Source organism: Rosa rugosa, chromosome 7 (assembly GCF_958449725.1).
Source record: "Rosa rugosa chromosome 7, drRosRugo1.1, whole genome shotgun sequence".
Classification (NCBI taxonomy): Eukaryota; Viridiplantae; Streptophyta; class Magnoliopsida; order Rosales; family Rosaceae; genus Rosa; species Rosa rugosa.
In genome coordinates, this window is record NC_084826.1 from 31,759,046 (window position 1) to 31,777,938 (window position 18,893).

General features: G+C 35.9%; 2 protein-coding genes and 1 pseudogene across 4 annotated transcripts; all 3 read right to left on the bottom strand.

Annotated features, from left to right (window-relative positions):
• Positions 1-790: 790 nt before the first annotated feature.
• Positions 791-2,992, bottom strand: LOC133723179 (F-box/LRR-repeat protein At3g26922-like; annotated as a pseudogene).
• Positions 2,993-8,478: 5,486 nt separating this feature from the next.
• LOC133722586 (F-box protein At4g09920-like) lies at positions 8,479-11,749 on the bottom strand. 3 transcript variants are annotated; one of them, XM_062149466.1, is made up of 6 exons: positions 11,611-11,749; positions 11,265-11,408; positions 10,019-10,984; positions 9,784-9,927; positions 8,907-8,990; positions 8,479-8,805 (listed from the first exon to the last, which is right to left on the bottom strand). In XM_062149466.1, the coding sequence occupies exons 2-6, from the start codon at positions 11,283-11,285 to the stop codon at positions 8,773-8,775; spliced, it is 1,248 nt and encodes a 415-aa protein (XP_062005450.1). In that variant the 5' UTR covers positions 11,286-11,408; positions 11,611-11,749; the 3' UTR covers positions 8,479-8,772. The 3 variants fall into 3 exon arrangements, with proteins under 3 accessions (XP_062005450.1, XP_062005448.1, XP_062005449.1); XM_062149464.1 differs by having other exon boundaries at positions 8,479-8,990; XM_062149465.1 differs by having other exon boundaries at positions 8,479-8,990; positions 11,265-11,405; positions 11,611-11,747.
• A 752-nt stretch (positions 11,750-12,501) lies between these two features.
• Positions 12,502-17,014, bottom strand: LOC133721587 (F-box/LRR-repeat protein At3g58900-like). Its single transcript, XM_062148240.1, has 4 exons — positions 15,172-17,014; positions 14,013-14,921; positions 13,760-13,903; positions 12,502-13,179 (listed from the first exon to the last, which is right to left on the bottom strand). Exons 1-4 carry the CDS (start codon positions 15,190-15,192, stop codon positions 12,871-12,873), a joined length of 1,383 nt encoding a protein of 460 aa, XP_062004224.1. The 5' UTR covers positions 15,193-17,014; the 3' UTR covers positions 12,502-12,870.
• Positions 17,015-18,893: the final 1,879 nt, after the last annotated feature.

Here is an 18,893-nt window from a genome sequence, read left to right on the forward strand (position 1 = left end):
TAAACTTTCAATAGAATGCAATATCATATGGTCAAATATTTTACAAAAGATCATATATGCAATGTTTAGATAAAGGTGTATCTTACTACTTGGTTTGACCATCGGTACTGAAATGCGTGAAGAAGAACCAGAACCCAGAAGCAGAATGACCAAATAGAATTTGGCTCTTAGATTACTACACCTGCTTCAATAGCATAGGAAACCACCAACCCATCAATAACATTGAAAACAAAATACAAATTGCATTGGGGACTTGGGGTTTCTCAATACAATTGAGTCAATGTCCTTGAACAAGTAACTGCACTGAGAAGACCCAACTTCAATTAGCAAAGAATGAAAAGCTCACACTAGAATTCCATATATTTGTTGATTTGTTCTCTCGATTAATCTCAGACCTCATATTCAACCATAATCAGTACTGGTTACATGTGCTTGAGGTCCACTGTTCGAGGCGCAACCCTATCATGAAGGAAAAAAAAAGTTGGTTTTGTCTTCCCCTGATCCTTTTCTCATTCCAATGTATGTTTTCTTGTTTTGGCTAGTAATTCAACCAAGTCTAACATTTCATAACTATACTTCATTCCTGTTGATTCCCACTCCCAGTTCGATGAGGAAGTGGTTCTGTCTGTGTACTGTAAATTTTAATCCAATTACCAAATTTGGTTCTTCACCATTCAACTGGAAATAAAGCTTCTATGCTAACACAAATAAAAACGACCGAACATTGATTATTGAATGCAAAACACTACATCCCTGGTTTTTGGCTTTGTGTAAATAGAGAGGAGGACAACTTTGCAAAACACCATTTAAGCGGTGCAGTATATTACAAACATTCATCCTTAATTCAACTGCAAATTGAGCTTGTAGTTTTCATAACAACAAATTAAAAAGAGGCATTCATTATTCAATACAAATAATTTAGCAATGTAGTTTCTACCAAGGCTGTTGTAGCTACAGGCACACAACTTCTAGAGTTGCAGGCAATTTTCTTTTAAGCTGCTGGGCCTGAGCTCTTGACAATTCTTCCTTCTCCACTATAAGATCTCGTAGTCTGTCGAATCTTGGCCTCCAAGAATTAACAGGATCAAAAACAATTTTCTCCAGATTACTTGCAGTTCTTGTCAAGTACATTACAAGTTCAATCTGACGGCTGAGGCCGCTGTACCCTACTATTTCCACCACCTTTAGACGATCATGGGAGCATTTTGCGGCTGTCTTCTTGGCAAAGGGACTTTTTTTACTCCATGATTGTGATAACTGCACCAAAGAAGCAACTTAGTGCGTACATGCAACAAGAACCACAAATTGTATCCGTTAATATAGCTACCAAATTTTCGACCTCCGAGAATGAGAAACAGTATACTATGCATCTATGATAAAGTTTTATCCTAGACATTGATTTACATCTGAATATTCTGTTTTTCAATGAAAATACATTTCTGAAAGAAAAAAAAATCTCCACTCAAAGAAGTCAGGTAAAAGTGGAATCAAAGTCATCATTCGAATCAAAGGAAGATAAAAATTCCAAAGGACCAACTATCCACTAGACAGCAATCGGCAGCAAAGTTCAACCTATCTGGTTGTCTAGTAAATTTGTCCTTTTTTCTTTTCTACAAAATTGGAAATGGAATTAACAGAAGATGAAGTGAAATTTGTATTCTATCTAATTGAACCCTATGTATTGAAGCGAAAGAAAAGTGAAGCTTGTAGTTCTGTTTAGTACTAAAACCTAGACTGTATCAATTATACACTAGAAAAGGTCCAACTACAAATAAACAAAACAACCAGGAGGTGCACATACTAAATACACTGTTTAGTATACATACCCGCAACACAAGTGTATGCATGTAAGGAGCTTTCTTTATGAAAGATGCGAGATGAAGAAGAGCAAAATTTTCAGTTTCATAAATTGCTAATTCCAAACGCTTGAGATTAGGTAATGAAGGAATTACATGATCCCTTTCACAACACTGAAAAACAAACATCAAGTAAGGCACTAATAAAATCAAACAACAAAAGAAAAAAATTATAACTTGTTTATAACAATACTAACCGCTTTCATATAATTGAGATTGAGAATCTCCAGTTGAGAAAGACAGCAGGACAGGTGAAAGAAGGTAATCTCTAAGAAATCATGTGGCAACCATCCAACAATGGAAACCTCAACAAGTAGTGGAAGATTACTAAGAACCAAGTTTCTCACATATCCATCATAACAAAATGAAACTAGATTTGCATCACAAATTTGAATGGTTTTGATATTTTCACATCTTCGTATCACCAAGTACTTCAATGCAATTGAATGACCAACAACTCTCAGATTAACCAATGATGAGGAACCATACACGACCAGTCGTTCGAGAACTGGACAGTTTGAAATGAAGTACTCAAGAACTTCTTGGTCTACATCAACTGATTTCAAATCAAAAACTTTGAGGCACTTAAAACCAATGTATTCAGAACATGCACAAGGACTTCAAACCAGAGGTTTCGCTGATACCTAACAGTTTGTTACTAAATCCGTATTTCCCAATCAATAGATAACGAATATATGCAGAGAAGTCCAGCTCAAGCATTTGAACTCCTTTCCTCATTGCAAATTGAATCCATTCATCAATACAAATTCTAGGACCAAGTTTAAAAAAAACCCTGAAGCGCTCAATGTTTAAGGCTCTATGCTGTTTCAACACACTATCCACCCAACTGACGTACCTACACATTTCCAATTCGCACGCTTCTCCTTTGAGCTCATTAAATTTTTCTCAGCATCAAAGTTGAGATTGGTACTATAGGCCCACAAATACTGCCACCTCCTAGAAAGGATGCTAGTAGCTTGTGCTTCCTTTAGGGGCAACAGAGACAGTATACTCACAAGGATTTCATCCGGCAATCCACTGATTCTGTCGACCATGTCGTCAGCAACATCTTTACGGAAAATTCTACAGTACTGGGGGGTATCCCATACCGGGTGTTTTGTGAATATTTGTGACCGTTGGATCGGTAATATATCCAAGGGTCATGGAAATTCGAAACAAGCTGACCTATTCAGAAGGTATCCCGTTTCGCCGTCACTCTCAGTTCGTCACCGTGCCTCCAACGTCGGGCCTCCGTGCGCGGCGCTCCTCCGCTCCGCTGTGCTACCACGACTCTCTCTCTCTCTCTCTCTGCGCGACTCTGCCTCAGTCTCCCTCTGTTCCACCGCGCCCCTCCACTCCACTGCTCCTCCAGTCCTCTTCAGCCTCTCTCCTTGACCGTCGAGGCGTCGACAGCCCTTTCTATACCCGACGGTGACGGACTAACGGTGGTAAGTCATATAGTTTATCGAAATTTCTGGGTTTTGACTTTTCAATCGATCTGTATCTCATGAACATCTCCACTACTTTCTGGGTTTTCAGTTGAATAGCCTTGAAGTCTCCAACTTGGTTGCTTTCTTCCTCAAGCAGCAAAGCAGAAAGCCAGAAACTGTTGTTTACACTCTGGGTTCGATTTCTGGGTTTTCACTTACATTCTGGGTTTCACTCTTCAAGCTTGGTAAGTTGCTGGGTATTGTATATTTGTATGAATGTATAATCAAATTGTATGATTAAAACCATTAAATTGATTGAGCTTCAAGTTGCTGCATTTCTGAATATCTCCATTAGTTGATCGAGCTGTTGCCTGTTGCCCTGTTGATAAGTTGGTTTATTGGCTGTTTTGATTGAGCTATTTTGCCGTTATTTGTATATCTGTATTGGTCATGTATCTGTTTTGAAATTTGGCATCTGTTTTGCCAGTTTTGGATGGTAACTGAACTGCAAACAGTTTGGTAATTTGGATGGGAATTCAAATTGGATGGGAATTGCAATCAGAGTGTTTGAATGATAATCTGAATCCTGAAACAAGTCCTGTACATGGGGAAGCTCCAGTGTTGCTTCAATCTAGAGAAAATGAAGATATGATCGTAAAGTTATTTGGGAGTAGTGCTACTAATTTTGTTGGATTTGGAGCTGAGCAGGTCATCTTGGTGCGTGATGCTAGTGTTCAAAAGGAAATTTCTAACTCTGTTGGGAAACAAGCTCTTGTTCTTACTATTGTGGAGTGCAAGGGGCTCGAGTTCCAGGTGGTTACAATGTCTATCATTTAGTTTGTTTACACTTATCATACAAAAGCCGTTGATGATATATGGATTCGTGTTGTTGTCCTAGGTACGTATTCATCTACCTCGAAAGATTCTTCTATTTATTTTACTTTCAATTTCTTTGGCTATATATACCATCTATGATTAGTGTATATGCAATTCATATGTCTTATGTTTGTTAACAGGTCTTAACATACACGTCTTTTTTGTAGGATGTACTTTTGTACAAGTATTTTGGGTCATCACCCTTAATAAATGAATGGAGGCTGATGGAGCTGATTTCCTCCTAGATAAGATGAGATATTCCATCCTAGCAGTATATATATTGCTCGACACCTCCTTGACAGGATATAAGTTCCCCGAGAGGTTCCTTCCTAGACAAGAAGAACTAAAAACTACGAGATTGAAATTTGAATCTTTGTAAATCAGCAAGCAAAATCTGTTAAATTGAACGTGTTTGATATAACTAGACTTGGCATGCTCTTATTTTGTCTGCTCACATTCTAAATATTAATGGTTTGCCTTGTTGTTTTAGATATTAGGTCGTTTTTTTTTTTTACAAAATTGAAGACAAATGTGTTCTCCAAATGGTAATTCTTAATATTAATACCAAAATGTGTCCTCAATTACATAATTTACTTCTCGGTTGTATAATTGGGGTTGTACCTTGTGTAATCTTCCTCATTGAGAAAATAATTACATCTCTGACAACGCTTATTACGAATATAAGGACAAATGATTAAAATTTTGTAATAATTGTCCTATTTGTGGTAATTACAAGGTCTAAGACAATATTTACCAATTTATGAACCATTTTACAACATTTACGACAAATGTGTTGTACAAGTGGTAAATCTTCATATTTCATATCAAATAGAGCAAGTGTCCTCATTCACGTAATATGGTTCTCGAATGTGTAACTGGGTAGTATTTTGTGTAATGTTCCATATTGAGAAAATAGTTGCATCTCTTGGATTGATTATTACGAATGTAAGGACAAATGATCAAAAATATTGTAATAAATGTCCTATTTTTGGTAATTACAAGTTCTAAGACAACATTTACTAGTTTATGAACTATTTTACAAAATTGAAGACAAATGTGTTCTACAAATGGTAAGTCTTAATATTAATACTAAATAGAGCATGTGTCCTCAATCACATAATTTACTTCTCGATTGTGTAATTGGGGTTGTACCTTGTGTAATCTTCCTCATTGAGAAAATAATTACATCTCTGACATCGCTTATTACGAATATAAGGACAAATGATTAAAAATTTGTAATAACTGTCCTGTTTGTGGTAATTACAATTTCTAAGACAATATCTACCAGTTTATGAACTATTTTACAACATTGACGACAAATGTGTTGTACAAGTGGTAAATCTTCATATTTTCTACCAAATAAAACATATCTCCTCATTCATGTAATATGGTTCTCGATTGTGTAATTGAGGTAAACATTTTGGTATTTACTCCATTTAAGAAAATATTTACATGTATATAGACAATATTACAAATTAATGACAAATGTGTTGTTAAATTAGTAACTTTGTTTTTCTTAAATGCCATGTGTCAAAAATTGATTGGGTAACCTGATGACCAATTCATCAGGTTACCATCATATTAAATTATTGTATATTAAAAAAAAAAAAAAAAAAGGTATCTCATAGAGGGGGGTACGGTAGCCTGTCTCCTTTCTTCTTTGTTTTTCTCAAGTTGTAACCACCCTAGGAATTAACCCAAGAAACCAAAAAAAAGTTGAATCAATGTTGAGAAAGATAGTGTTACCAGACAATCTTCACTCTTTTTTTATCATTAGTCCCTTCAATAAATAAATACACCTTATTCTGTTTCCTAAATCATGACAGAACCCAGAAACATAATACCCATTTTAATCTCACGTACTGCAGTCAGATATTTACAGAAAGAAGAAGGATGCAACATTAAGATGTAGTTTTACCTTGCTATTTGGTTCAACCATTGGTTAATGGAAATGGGTAGAGAAGAACCAGAACCCAGCAGCAGGAAGAGAGAACCAGGGGTAGCCTTCGATATGAAAAACAAAATATGGGAATCAACCCAATAATTAGGTTACACCTCAATTATGTTTTCATCAGATGCATGGGATCCAGATAAACCAAATTCCCAACTGCGATTATGTCAAAATTGAAAGAAAGGTGGGAAGCTGTGTTCTTTTCTCTAACCCAAGATCAACACAACCAATTTTGAAGAAAGAGTTTTGTGTGTGATGCAGCAAACAGAGAATCTAAGAGGTATGAGTTTCTTTGAGGAAAGAAAACAATGACGGAGGAAGAGGGAACACCAACTGACCAAAGTAAAGACTAAAGACCTCTTATTTGCATGGGCTGATCCAAATCAACTTAGAAAATGTACTCGAAGCACGGCCACTTCATTCAGTTTCATTCTTCTTTTTTTCTTTTCTCCCTGATCTATTTTTTCTTTTTTGTTGGGCTAGTAATTTTCTTCACTTTCGAATATTTTCGCATATTTGATATGAAATCAGTAACATCTTTTCGGGCATATATCGATTTGAACAATAGTCAAAATGCAGATTTGCGGCCTAAGGGTGAAACTTAATTTCATTCATATTGTTTTCCGGACTCCCAGTTTAATCAGGAAGTCGATCTAGATCTGTATGTGTTTGTACAGTTTATTTCAGTCTAATTAGCAAATTTAGTCCTCCACCATTCAATTGGAAATAGAGCTTGCGCGCTAACATAAATAAAATAATCAATGTTATTTTTCAATGCAAACCACCATCTCCAAATAATTTAAGCGCTGCAGCATATTACAAACATTCATCGTTTAACTGCATATCAAGCTTGTAATTCCAGAATAACAGAATTAGAAACAAGCGTTCATTATTTGTACAAATTATTTAGCAATGTAGCTTCCTAATGGGCTAGCTAGTAGCTACAGGCACACAACTACCAGAGTCGCAGGCAATTTTTCTTTAAGCCGCCGAGCCAAACTTCTTGAAAATTCTTCCATCTCCACTGCATACTTGTCTCATGACTCTCTTCGTCTGTTGGGTCGTCTATACCACCAAAAAACAGGATCAAAAATAATTTTCTCCAGATTACTAGCAGTTTTTGTTAAGTACTTCACAAGTTCAATTTGACGGTTGTAGCCACAGTATCCCACTATTTCCACCACCTTTAGACAAACATGGGAGTATTTTGCTGCTCTCTTCTTGAAGACTAGACTATTTCTATACAGAATATGGCTCGTATTTTACAGCACCATTCAATAGCATAGGACACACCAACCCCAAAACAAAACATTGTTTCAGAATCACTTGGGGGCAAGGCTTGCGGCTTCTCGGTATAATCAAGTCAATCTATGACCTCACTAAAGAATTGCATTCAGAAGACCAAACTTGCTCAGCAAAGATGCTACGCAGGGTTTAATACCAAGATTGACTCGTCCGTATATAAAGTCTGCAAAGCAAAAGAAATCCGAATTGTAAAGGAGAAATAAAAATCTGAAAAGAAAAAGAATTCCAAATAAGTCTTAAACGTTGATATTTTTTCGCCAAACTTCTATATAGTTTTCTAATTCGTCTCATCACAACATGCTGGACAAGGATGATTTTTTATTTTTTTAGAAAAAATAATGCCAAATTCCACCACTTTATGTTGGACAAGGATCATCTTCGGTAAAAGTGTTAATGCCAACAAATTTTCATTAGTAAATGCCTTGATGCCGACGAAATGTGTTGACGCCGACAACTTTTTGTCAACAAATGTGTTAATTCTAAAGGAAAATGGTCCGTACGGTATCCGAACTTTTCCTCCTTATAATTTTTGGTACCTAAACTTTAAAAAATATCACTACGGTACCTAAGGTTCTTTGTCCGACCGAGGATTGGTACGTATGGCCGTTACCTCCGTTACAGAACTTGCCAGCTGTCAATTTTTGAAGGGTATTTTCGTCCCTTCATGTCTAAATCTTTGTTTTTTTTTTTTTACTAAATATATTTTCCCTTTATCTGCAATAATAATAATAATAAAACGTTCTATGGGTTCTGCAAATCGTTCTCTTTTGATGGTGATTTAATGGTCGCCAAAAGTGTTTTTCTATAGCATGATCTTGGGCGTCCTGGGTACTTGTCCTCATCATCACTGTAAAAAGGGACCTTCAGTCGACTACTACCATTCTCTTTCTTATAAGAATCATATCTTCTTGCACTTGCAGCAGGTAAACCGATATGCCTTGGCACCAGGCGACCAGGCGGCTAGCAGTCAACAAAGATGAGACATTAACAGGAAGCTTAGCATGAACTGATATCACCTATTCATTTTGATGATAGATGCAAGGTTGGATTTCAACACGCAATAGTCTATAAAACTGTAGCCATGAAGCAGCTCTGCTTCACTCATGCCGATTTACTGCAGAATGGTTAATTAACTAATTCGTTCCTGTTGCTTACATTTGACATAAATAAAACCAAACTCTCATAATCAAAAGCAAACACCATGTCTAGATAATGCAAGCACTGCAGTTCCTACTGGCCTAGTAGCTAGAGGCACACGACTTCTACACTTGCAGGCAACTTTTTCTTAATCCTCCGAACCTGATTAGATAACCATTCTTTGCGCCATGCTCCATTCCCAATCTCAGCTAGTCTGTCAACTCTTGTACGGTAATGCCCATGACAGACACTGTTAAAAACAATTTTCTCCAATTTAATAGCAGTTTTAGTCACGTACTTCACAAGTTCAATCTGACGTGTGGTACCGGCATATCTTATAATTTCCACTACCTTGAGGTTATCATGGGAGCACTTCGCGGCTTTCTTGTTGGGAAAGGGTCCTTTTGTTATCAATGAAAGCGAAATGCAGTTTAACTGCACCAAATTAAGAAAAATTAACTTTGCATGTAACACAACAACAACAACCAAATTATCAAGTCTACAGCTACCAAATAAATGGAAACATGTCTCAAAGGATGAGAAACAGTATAGTAGCAAATGGAATAAAAACATAAACACCATATTATCCCAATGTACAGGTCCTACAACAAGTCAAACATCCCTTGGAAATGTTGATCCCTTCACTGTATCATTTTTTGGTACCCTTTCCTACAGAATCGGTAATGGAGTGAATAGATAATGAAGCTCATATTTCACCACCAAATTGACCTTTGATGTTTTCACCAAAAGGAAATGGCAGATTATCAACGAGTCTAATTACCATTTTCGTACAGAAACCTATAACCAACAAAAAAAAAAATTGAAAAAAAACTAAAATGCTAGCTAGCCTTTCTAAAATCATTCACAGCAATTATATACATAAACACTTGACTAGATACATCTAATGGTACACTGAAATTTAACCTCAAATTCTTAACATCCAAAGGAAATTCAACTCATACAATGACAGTATCTAACTAACCAAACAAACGAGAATTCAACAGAATATCACGACTATAGAAAGTTAGAAACAAAAAGTGATATAGCTACAATTGAACAATAGAATTAAGTTCAAGGATCGTAGAATCCTGTTATCGTCTTTCATAACTAAACATTCAAAATCATCAGTATGTGAATCTCATAAATAAATAAATAAAAACAATTACCAATGAATATCATACACATGCACAAACTACTACCCTGGTTTATTTTGTAGCCTACCAAGTACCTGCAACACAAGTGTATGCAATAAAGGAGATGCCTTAATGAAGGAAGCAAGTTGAAGAAGACCACCATTATCCTTTTCATCAAATGCTAATTCCAAATGCTTGAGATTAGATAATGTAGGAAATACAGACTCACTCTTGTAGCTCTGAAAAACAAAGGAGTAAGGCAAAGACATAATCCTAAAAAAATAAAATTAAAATTAAATATCACATTTACATATACTAAGTATTACCAACCAGGCTCAAATTATTTAGATTGAGAATCTCTAGTTGTGCAAGACAGCAAGAAATCCGGGAGAAAACCTCTAAGAAATCAAGTGAATGGATTCCACCAAGGGATACCTCAACAAGAAGCGGGAGATTATTAAGAAGCAAGTCTACCTCATCTGCGTCATAAATGAATGCCTCATCTGTGTCATAAACGAATGAAACAAGATTTGCATCAGAAATCTCAATTCTTTTAATTTTGTAGCATCGCTGTATCACCAAGTACTTCAATGCAGTTGAGGGACTGATAACTCTTAGATTAACCAACTTTGATGAATCAGACATGGAAAGTCGCTCAAGAACTGAACAGTTAGACAAGATGTCCTCAAGAACATTTCCAGCCACATCAACTGATTTCAGATCAAGAACTTTCAGGGACTTAAACCCAACATATTCACTAATATGTTCACTTGGTACATCAGAACACAAGGGATTCAAACCAGAACCTTTTCTGATACCCAAAACATTTTGGCGAAGTGCATAGCTACTAGATCGACTGTGAGCAGGATATTCTAAGAAGTCCAACTCAAGCATTTGAACTCCCTTTTTCATTGCAAATTGAATCCATTCATCAATAGAACTTCTCGGACCAATATCAAAAGAAACCCTGAATTGCTCAATGTTTGGGGCTCTATGCAGTTTCAACACACTGTCCACCCAATCGACATACCTAAGCTTCTTCAATTCTTTCCCCTCTGGATAAATTCTGCTCAGCTCATACAATCTGCATAAATTTTTCTCATCATCAAAGTTGAGAGTCGTAATGCTGGCCCACATATACCGCCATCTCCTAGAAAGGATACTAGTAGCTTGTGCATCCCTTACGGGCAAGCCAGACAGTATAATAACAAGAATTTCATCAGGCAACGCACTGATTCTGTCCACAAAATTTTCTTCACCACCTATTTTCCTTCTTTTTCTCAAGTTCAGGCCACCCTATGATTGACCCAAGAAACAACAACGTTATGAAAGGTTGAAACTTGAAAAATATTAGCAGGCAATTACATTCTGTCTCTCATTATTCCATTCGAAGAATCAAGTCAATTGACATATAACAATCAAAACAGTAAGAAAGCCAAAACCAAATGGAATGAATTAAGAAAAATGCTGCCTTCATACTAGTTGGATTCCAAGGGAAAAATGAAACTTTTAATACAATGCAATACCATATAGTCAAATACTTCACAAAAAGATCAATATTTAAATGAAGGTGTACCTTGCTACTTGGTTTGACCATTGGCACTGAAATGGGTGAAGAAGAACCAGAACCAGAACCCAGAAGCAGAATGACCAAATAGCCTTTTTTATAGGCAAACTCGGATACTAAACATAGAATATGACTCTTAGATTACTCCACCTGCTTCAATGGCATAGGAAATCACCAACCCATCAATAACATTTAAAAAAAAATAAAAAATACAAATTGCATTTGGGTTTCTCAACACAATTGAGTCAATATCTTTGAATAAGTAACTGCATTGAGAAGACCCAACTTCAGTTGGCAAAGAATGAAAATTCCACACTAGAATTCCATATTTTTGTTCTCTTTTATAATCTCATACCTCATATTTGACCAGAGAATCGTTTTCCAAGAGAACCCATGACGACTCTAGTCACTCTACCACAGAACAGCTGCTCTTTCTTATTGGATTGCCAACAAGAATCACCTTCGATTCTGTTAAACAAATCTTTTCAAATAAATAACCAGCTTTGCTTTCATTTTCATCTTGGCCGGTGGACCTCGTCATGCTTATAACATAGTTGAGGTCTTCTGTTCGAGGCACATCCCTTTCATCTAGATTTTTTCCTTACTTTTTTTTTCTTTTTTCTTTTTTGGCTAGTAATTCACATAAGTCCGTAACATTTCTGGCATAACTTAACTTCATTCCTGTTGATTCCCAGACTCCCGTTCGGTCAGGAAGTCGTTCTGTCTTTGTATTGTAAATTTCAATCTAATTACTAAATTTGGTTCTTCACCATTCAACCGGAAATAGAGCTTCCATGGTAACAGTAACACAAAAAAAATAAAACAATGCCAAACACCAACTCCCTGGTTTTTGGCTTTGTGAAAATAGCAAGGAGGAGAACAACTTTGCAAAACACCATCTAAGCACTGCAGTGCACTACAAACATTAATCATTAATACAACTGCGGATTGAGCTCGTAGTTTCAGAATAACAAAATTAAAAAGAAGCATTCATTATTCAATACATATAATTTAGCAATGTAGTTTCCTACAAATTAAGGCTGTTGTAGCTACCGGCAGTGGCGGATCCAGGAAGTGAAGTTGGGGTGAGCTAATTTAGCACTTGCTCAAAAGAAATTTTTTTTTGATCGATAATACTTAAAAGAATGTTGAGGTTAGATTTTAGAAGAAATTTTTATTAATATATGATGTTATAACTACAAAAATAAGGAACAAGAAAATGAGGAAAGAGCAAAAAGAAAAAAAATTACAGGCAATGCAAGATTAGATTTGCCTTTAAGGGTGAGAAATATTAAAGATATACTTACAGAAATGTTGTAACTAAAGGGGAAAAAAAGAGAGAAGTTAATGGGGAAAGAGGCAAGATTTGCATCCAAGGAGATTTGAACCAAGTAAAGGCTGTAAAGCCTGAAGATAAAGGCAAAAAGTAAAGCCTACAAAGGCAAGGTTTGCATCTAGGGAGATTCGAACCAAGGAAAGTCTGAAGACAAAGGCAAAACAACACTACACTTTGCCAATTGAACCAAACCTACATTTGTGGATGCTCATCCATGTAGTAACAAAAATATTTTAAGGATTTTGGGTTGGGCTGCCTCTCAAGTGGATCCGCCCCTGGCTACAGGCACACAACATCTAGAGTTGCAGGCAATTTTTCTTTAAGCTGCCGAGCCTGAGCTCTTGACAATTCTTCGTTCTTCACTGTAGAATGATCTTGTAGTCTGTCGAGCCTTGGACGCCGACGAGCAACAGGATCAAAAACAATTTTCTCCAGATTAGTTGCAGTTTTTGTCAAGTACGCCACAAGTTCAATATCACGGCTGATGCCTGTGTACCCTACTATTTCCACCACCTTTAGACAATCATGGGAGCATTTTGCGGCTCTCTTCTTGGCAAAGGGGCTTTTTTTACTCCCATATCTAGTTAACTGCACCAAAGAAGCAACATAGTGTGTACATGCAACAAGAACCACAAATTATATCCGTCATTATAGCTACCAAATTTCAACCTCCAAGAATGAGAAACAGTATACCATTCTAGAGTTTTATCCTAGACATTGATTTACATCTGAATAAATAAATAAAATCTTCATTCAAAGAAGTCGGATCAAAATGGAATCAAAGCCATCATTCAAATCAAAGGAAGATAATAATTCCAAATGACCAACTATCCACTAGACAGCTATCGGCAGCAAAGTTCAACCTTTCTGTTTGTCTGGTTAATTTGTACCTTCTTTTCTAGGAAATTGGAAATGGAATTAACAGAAGATGAAGTGAAATTTGTATTCTACCTAATTGAACCCTATCTATTCAAGCGAAAGAAAAGGGAAGCTTGTATTTCTGTTTAGTACAAAAACATAGACTATATCAATTATACACCAGAAAAATTCAAACTATATAAAAATATTGATAACTTGTAATTCATCATCATCGTCATCATCAGTTGTGAATCTAATAAACAAAACAACCAGGAGGTGCACATACAAAATACATGTTTAGTAGACGTACCTTCAACACAAGTGTGTGCAAGTAAGGATATTTCTTAATGAAAGAAGCGAGATGAAGTAGAGCACAGTTTTCATCTTCATTAAATACTAATTCCAAATGCTTGAGATTAGGTAATGAAGGAATCACAGGGTCCATTTTCTGCCACTGAAAAACAAACATCAAGTAAGGCACCAGCATAAGAAGGATAAGTACAACTTAATTACAACAACAAAAGAAAAGAATTACAACTTAATTATTACAAGTATACACTAACCGCAGTCATATAACCGAGTTTGAGAATCTCCAGTTGAGAAAGACAGCAGGAAAGGTGAAAGAAGGCAATCTCTAAGAAATCATGTGTATACCATCCAGAAAGGGAAACCTCAACAAGACGCGGTAGATTAATAAGAACCAAGTTTCTCACATTTCCATCATAAACAAATGAAACTAGGTTTGCATCACAGATCTCAATGGTTTTGATATTTTTACATCGTCGTATCACCAAGTACTTCAATGCAATAGAATGACCGGTTACTTTTAGATTAACCAATGTTGAAGAATCAGACACGGACAGTCGTTCAAGAACTCGACAGTTACACATTAAGTACTCAAGAACTTCTTGGTCCACATCAACTGTTTTCAGATCAAGAACTTTGAGGCACTTAAAACCAATGTATTCAGAACACAATGACTTCAAAGCAGAGGTTTCGCTGATACCTAACAGTTTGTTACTAAATCTGTGTTTCGGAAGGTATAGATAACCAGAATATACAAAGTCCAACTCAAGCATTTGAACTCCTTTCCTCATTGCAAATTGAATCCATTTATCAATACAACTTCTAGAATCAAGTTTAAAATAAACCCTGAATCGCTCAATGTTTAAGGCTCTATGCTGTTTCAACACACTATCCACCCAATTGACGTACCTACACATTTCCAATTCGAGTGCTTGTTTGTCATACAGACGCAATCTGGCTAAATTCTTCTCATCATCAAAGTTGAGAGTGGTACAATACGCCCACACATACTGCCACCTCCTAGAAAGGATACTAGTAGCTTGTGCTTCCTTCAGGGGCAACAGAGACAGTATACTCACAAGAATTTCATCCGGCAATCCACTGATTCTGTCCATCATGTTGCCAGCAACATCTTTCTTCTTTCTTTTGCTCAAGTGGGAACCACCCTATGAATTAAACCCAATAAAAGAAAACTCAATGTTGAGAAAGATGGTATTACCAGGCAATAGATAAATACATCATTCTGTTTCCTAAGTCAAGACAGAAATACCAATCGAAACATTTACGCAGCCAAACCAAATACAAGGAATCAAGAAAAGATGCTGCTTTGCAATTTAACACAATACCCATTTTAATCTCACTGCACTCAGATATTTACAGAAGGAAAAACGATGCAACATTAACAAGTAGTTTTACCTTGCTATTTGGTTCAACCATTGATTAATAGAAATGGGTATTGAAGAACCAGAACCCAGCAGCAGAACGATAGCCTCTCTCTTATAGACAACAGATAGAATGTGGCTCTTCTTAGGTAAACACCAACCCAATTAAGGGAACTGAAACACCGGCACTGGGGAGCTTTTGGGTTTCTCAACACGGTCAAGTCAATGACTTTCGACGACCCAATTCAAACATGCAAAGACTGAAAAAAGATGGGAAGTTTTTTCGGAGTACTTTTCAACCAGCTTTACTGTACTTTTCATCTTCGCCAGGAACCCTTGACGAGTCTATAATGTACTTGAGCTCCTCTGTTCGAAGTACTGTCATTTCATTTATTTTCTTTCTTCCTTTTTTTTTTTCTGTTGTCTTTTTTCTCTGATTGTTTACCCTTTCTCTACCTTTTTTCTTTTTTTCTTTTCTTTTCTTTTCTTTTCTTTTGTTTACACACCTCAAATTTCTTAATACACCACCTTTTTTTTTTTTTTTGAAAAATCTTATTCCAACAATACCCTTACACAAACTTACAAAAAAATTAGAAAATAGAAAGAATAGATCGAGAGATTGACGACAACACTAAAAATTCAGGAATTTTCACATATCAATGAAAAATTTTATGAGCATAACATCTATTCAAGAACATGAACCACCTTTCACTTTCAAGAAATCCCAGATAAGAACATGAACATCCAAAGGAAAATTCAAGAATATTTTCAAGACCCAATATATTTGCTAAAAAAAAAAAAAAAACAAGAACGTCCAGAATTTCACATTTATTGTTCTTTGATGGTGGGCAGGATAGCGTACCAATAGCCTAGAATTTAATACAAAGTATGAAAAAGAAAAAAGGAAAATCAAAGAGAAGTAGCAAATTGCTGCTGTATTTCTCTAACTAGACATATATATTTTGGAGAATTGAGAACTGAGAAAAAAAAAATGGAGTTCTGGAAAGATATTAGGTGAATAGTAAAAATTAAAAAAAAAAATTTGAACATATAGCATTTGGGTTCAAAGTTAATCTGAATACCATGCTGAGAGTTTATATTTGAAATAGATTTACATCTAAATTACTAAATATTCCATTTTCAATGATTGCTTGCCTAATAATTTCTGAAAGAGTAAAACAGAATGTTCATGTAAAGATGTTTTGCTCCAGGTTAATAATGTATACCATAAATGGACTGAAGATCGCCATTGGGATCAAAGCAAGATCCAAAACATTGAATGACGGATGAATAGATGATGAAGCTCATATATATTTCACCACCAAATTGACCTCTGATGTTTTCACCAAAACGAAATGGCAGATTTTTTTTTTTTTTTTTTATCAAAAGGAAATGGCGGATTATCAACGAGTCTAATTACCGTTTTAGTACAGAAACCTATAACCAAAAAAAAAAAATGCCTAAAATGCTAGATAGCCTCTCTGAAATCATTCACAGCAAAAACTAGATAAAACTGATCAACTAGACAAATATATACATAGACAGTTGACCAGATACATGTAACCATAACACTGAAATTTAACTTCAAATTCTTAACATCCAAAGGAAATTCAACTTATACAAGGACAATATCCAACTACCCAAACAAACAAGAATTCAACATTGTTATGAAAGGCTGAAACTTAAAAAGTATTAGCAGGCAATTACATTCTCTTCTCTCATGATTCCATTCGACGAATATAGACATATAACAATCGAACAGTTAGAAAGCCAAACCAAATGGACGGAATTAAAAAAAAAAATACTGCCTTTATACTAAACTTGTTTAAGGAAAACGTAAATTAACAGAGAGAGAGAGAGAGTTTCGATTCAGAGACTCAGAGAGAATGAAGATTTTAGTGTGTTTATTCATCTCATACAAGGGAGTATTTATAGGAATACATTATAGTGTGAATACTCAAAGAGAAAACCAATTTGGTAACCATTTTCATCATGGCTGCAGCTCCACATGGTTGTCTTCAATGATGATAATTGCCATGCTTGTTGCCCTTTGGTATAAAGCATGTCACACAAGTCCTTATACCTACATTATACACTCAAGTACCTTATCTATACACTCAAGTACCTATTACATGATATAGACATTTATAGTATAATACATTTATACTACAACACTCCCCCTTGGATATTTCATGTCAATAGTTTTGTCTTGGTGGTGCGCTTCGAAGATGCCTCGTTAAAAACCTTGTCAAGTAATAAAACCATGTGGGAAAAAACAACCTTGGTCGAATGAGAAAAAGAGCACAACGCGTGTTGAGTGTGGAGTATGTTTCTGGATACTCCCCTTTGTGCCGTTCAAACTCGACGGTGACGCTTCATCCGTTGCCTCGTTAAAACCTTACTCGAGTGTAAAACCCTGTGGGACAAAAACAAGCTCGAGGAGGAAAAAGAGTACAACATGTCCTTCACTCTTTGAGATCGAACATGTAGACATCATAACTCCCCCTGATGTCGATATCTCCCCCTAATTGCTTCAATCATGGGAGTTCGGATAACCTTTCCAATCCGATGCTTTTCACATGTTTCTCGAAGGTGGATTTAGGTAACGACTTTTAGTGAATAAGTCCGCTACATTATCCTCTTATTGGATTTGGTTCACTGCAATCTTTAGGAGAGTCTATTGTTGTTGATTATGCTTGGTGTTGTCGCTTTTGATGTAGCCTTGCTTCATTTGTTCAAAAATAAGCAGCATTATCCTAAATGCTTGTAGGCTCATCTGTGGTAGACTTCAAATCACAACTATTCGAACATGCGTAACTATGGATCCAATCCATATACATTTCACGAACCACTTCGTGAAGAGCAATAATCTATGCATCGTTCGAAAATATAGCGACTAAGGTCTATTCTATAGACCTCCAAGATATCGCGGTCTTACCCATGGTGAACATTTAACCAGTTTTGGGAAGACCTTTGTATGGGTTATGAGATACCCAACATCAGCAAAACCTTCCAAAACACTTATGTTGTTTTGGGGTGGGGATAGAAAACGCAGGCCAGCGTTGGCGGCGTTTCTGGCTGTAGGGATAGAATAAGCCCATATCGGTCATATATCTCAAGTATCGAAAGATATCTTTTACACCAATTCAATGGTGTTGCGTTGGCGCAGAGCTATACCTTAGCTAACAAGTTCATGGTAAAATGAGATGTCCAGTCTTGTGTATTTGAGCTAAGTATAATAATGCGCTTATTATACTTAAGTAAGGCATTACTGCCTCTAGCACATCCTCGTCATCATCCTTTGTACGAAGAGGATCATTTTCAGGATCAAGACTATGGATGATCATGGAGGTGCTTTAAGGCTTGACTTTGTCAAAATGCCTAAGCTTTTATTAACACGATGCTCAAGGCATTAAGGATGCATATTCTAAATAGGTGAGATCAAATTATAAATCATAAATCAGAAACAAAACCAAATCCAAAATCATCATTAAGGCATTCCCAATGCCAAAACCGAAGGTCGATAAACAAATAAGAAATATAACTCCATCGAAATCCTATTTTGAGAATCTTTCATAAATCACAAATTGACGAATAGAAACATATTTAATTCCGGAAACCATCTCGGAAAATAATTCGTCGAAAATCATTAATAAATTGTAAATCATTCTTTATTTCGAAATTTGCAATATCCTTTTAAAACGTAGAGCCAAAATCATTCTGAAATGATAACCGAGATAAATCATAATGAAATTC

Bases quoted from the DNA above. Each gene is read 5' to 3' on its own strand.
- LOC133722586 (XM_062149464.1), bottom strand. From the start codon at position 11,285: ATGGTCAAACCAAGTAGCAAG. The intron at 10,985-11,264 runs GTACACCTTCAT...GGTCAATCATAG, and splicing joins TGGTCAAACCAAGTAGCAAG to GGTGGCCTGAACTTGAGAAA. The intron at 8,991-9,783 runs GTACTTGGTAGG...AATTTGGTGCAG, and splicing joins TGCATACACTTGTGTTGCAG to TTAAACTGCATTTCGCTTTC.
- LOC133721587 (XM_062148240.1), bottom strand. From the start codon at position 15,192: ATGGTTGAACCAAATAGCAAG. The intron at 13,904-14,012 runs GTTAGTGTATAC...TTTGTTTTTCAG, and splicing joins AACTCGGTTATATGACTGCG to TGGCAGAAAATGGACCCTGT. The intron at 13,180-13,759 runs GTACGTCTACTA...TCTTTGGTGCAG, and splicing joins TGCACACACTTGTGTTGAAG to TTAACTAGATATGGGAGTAA.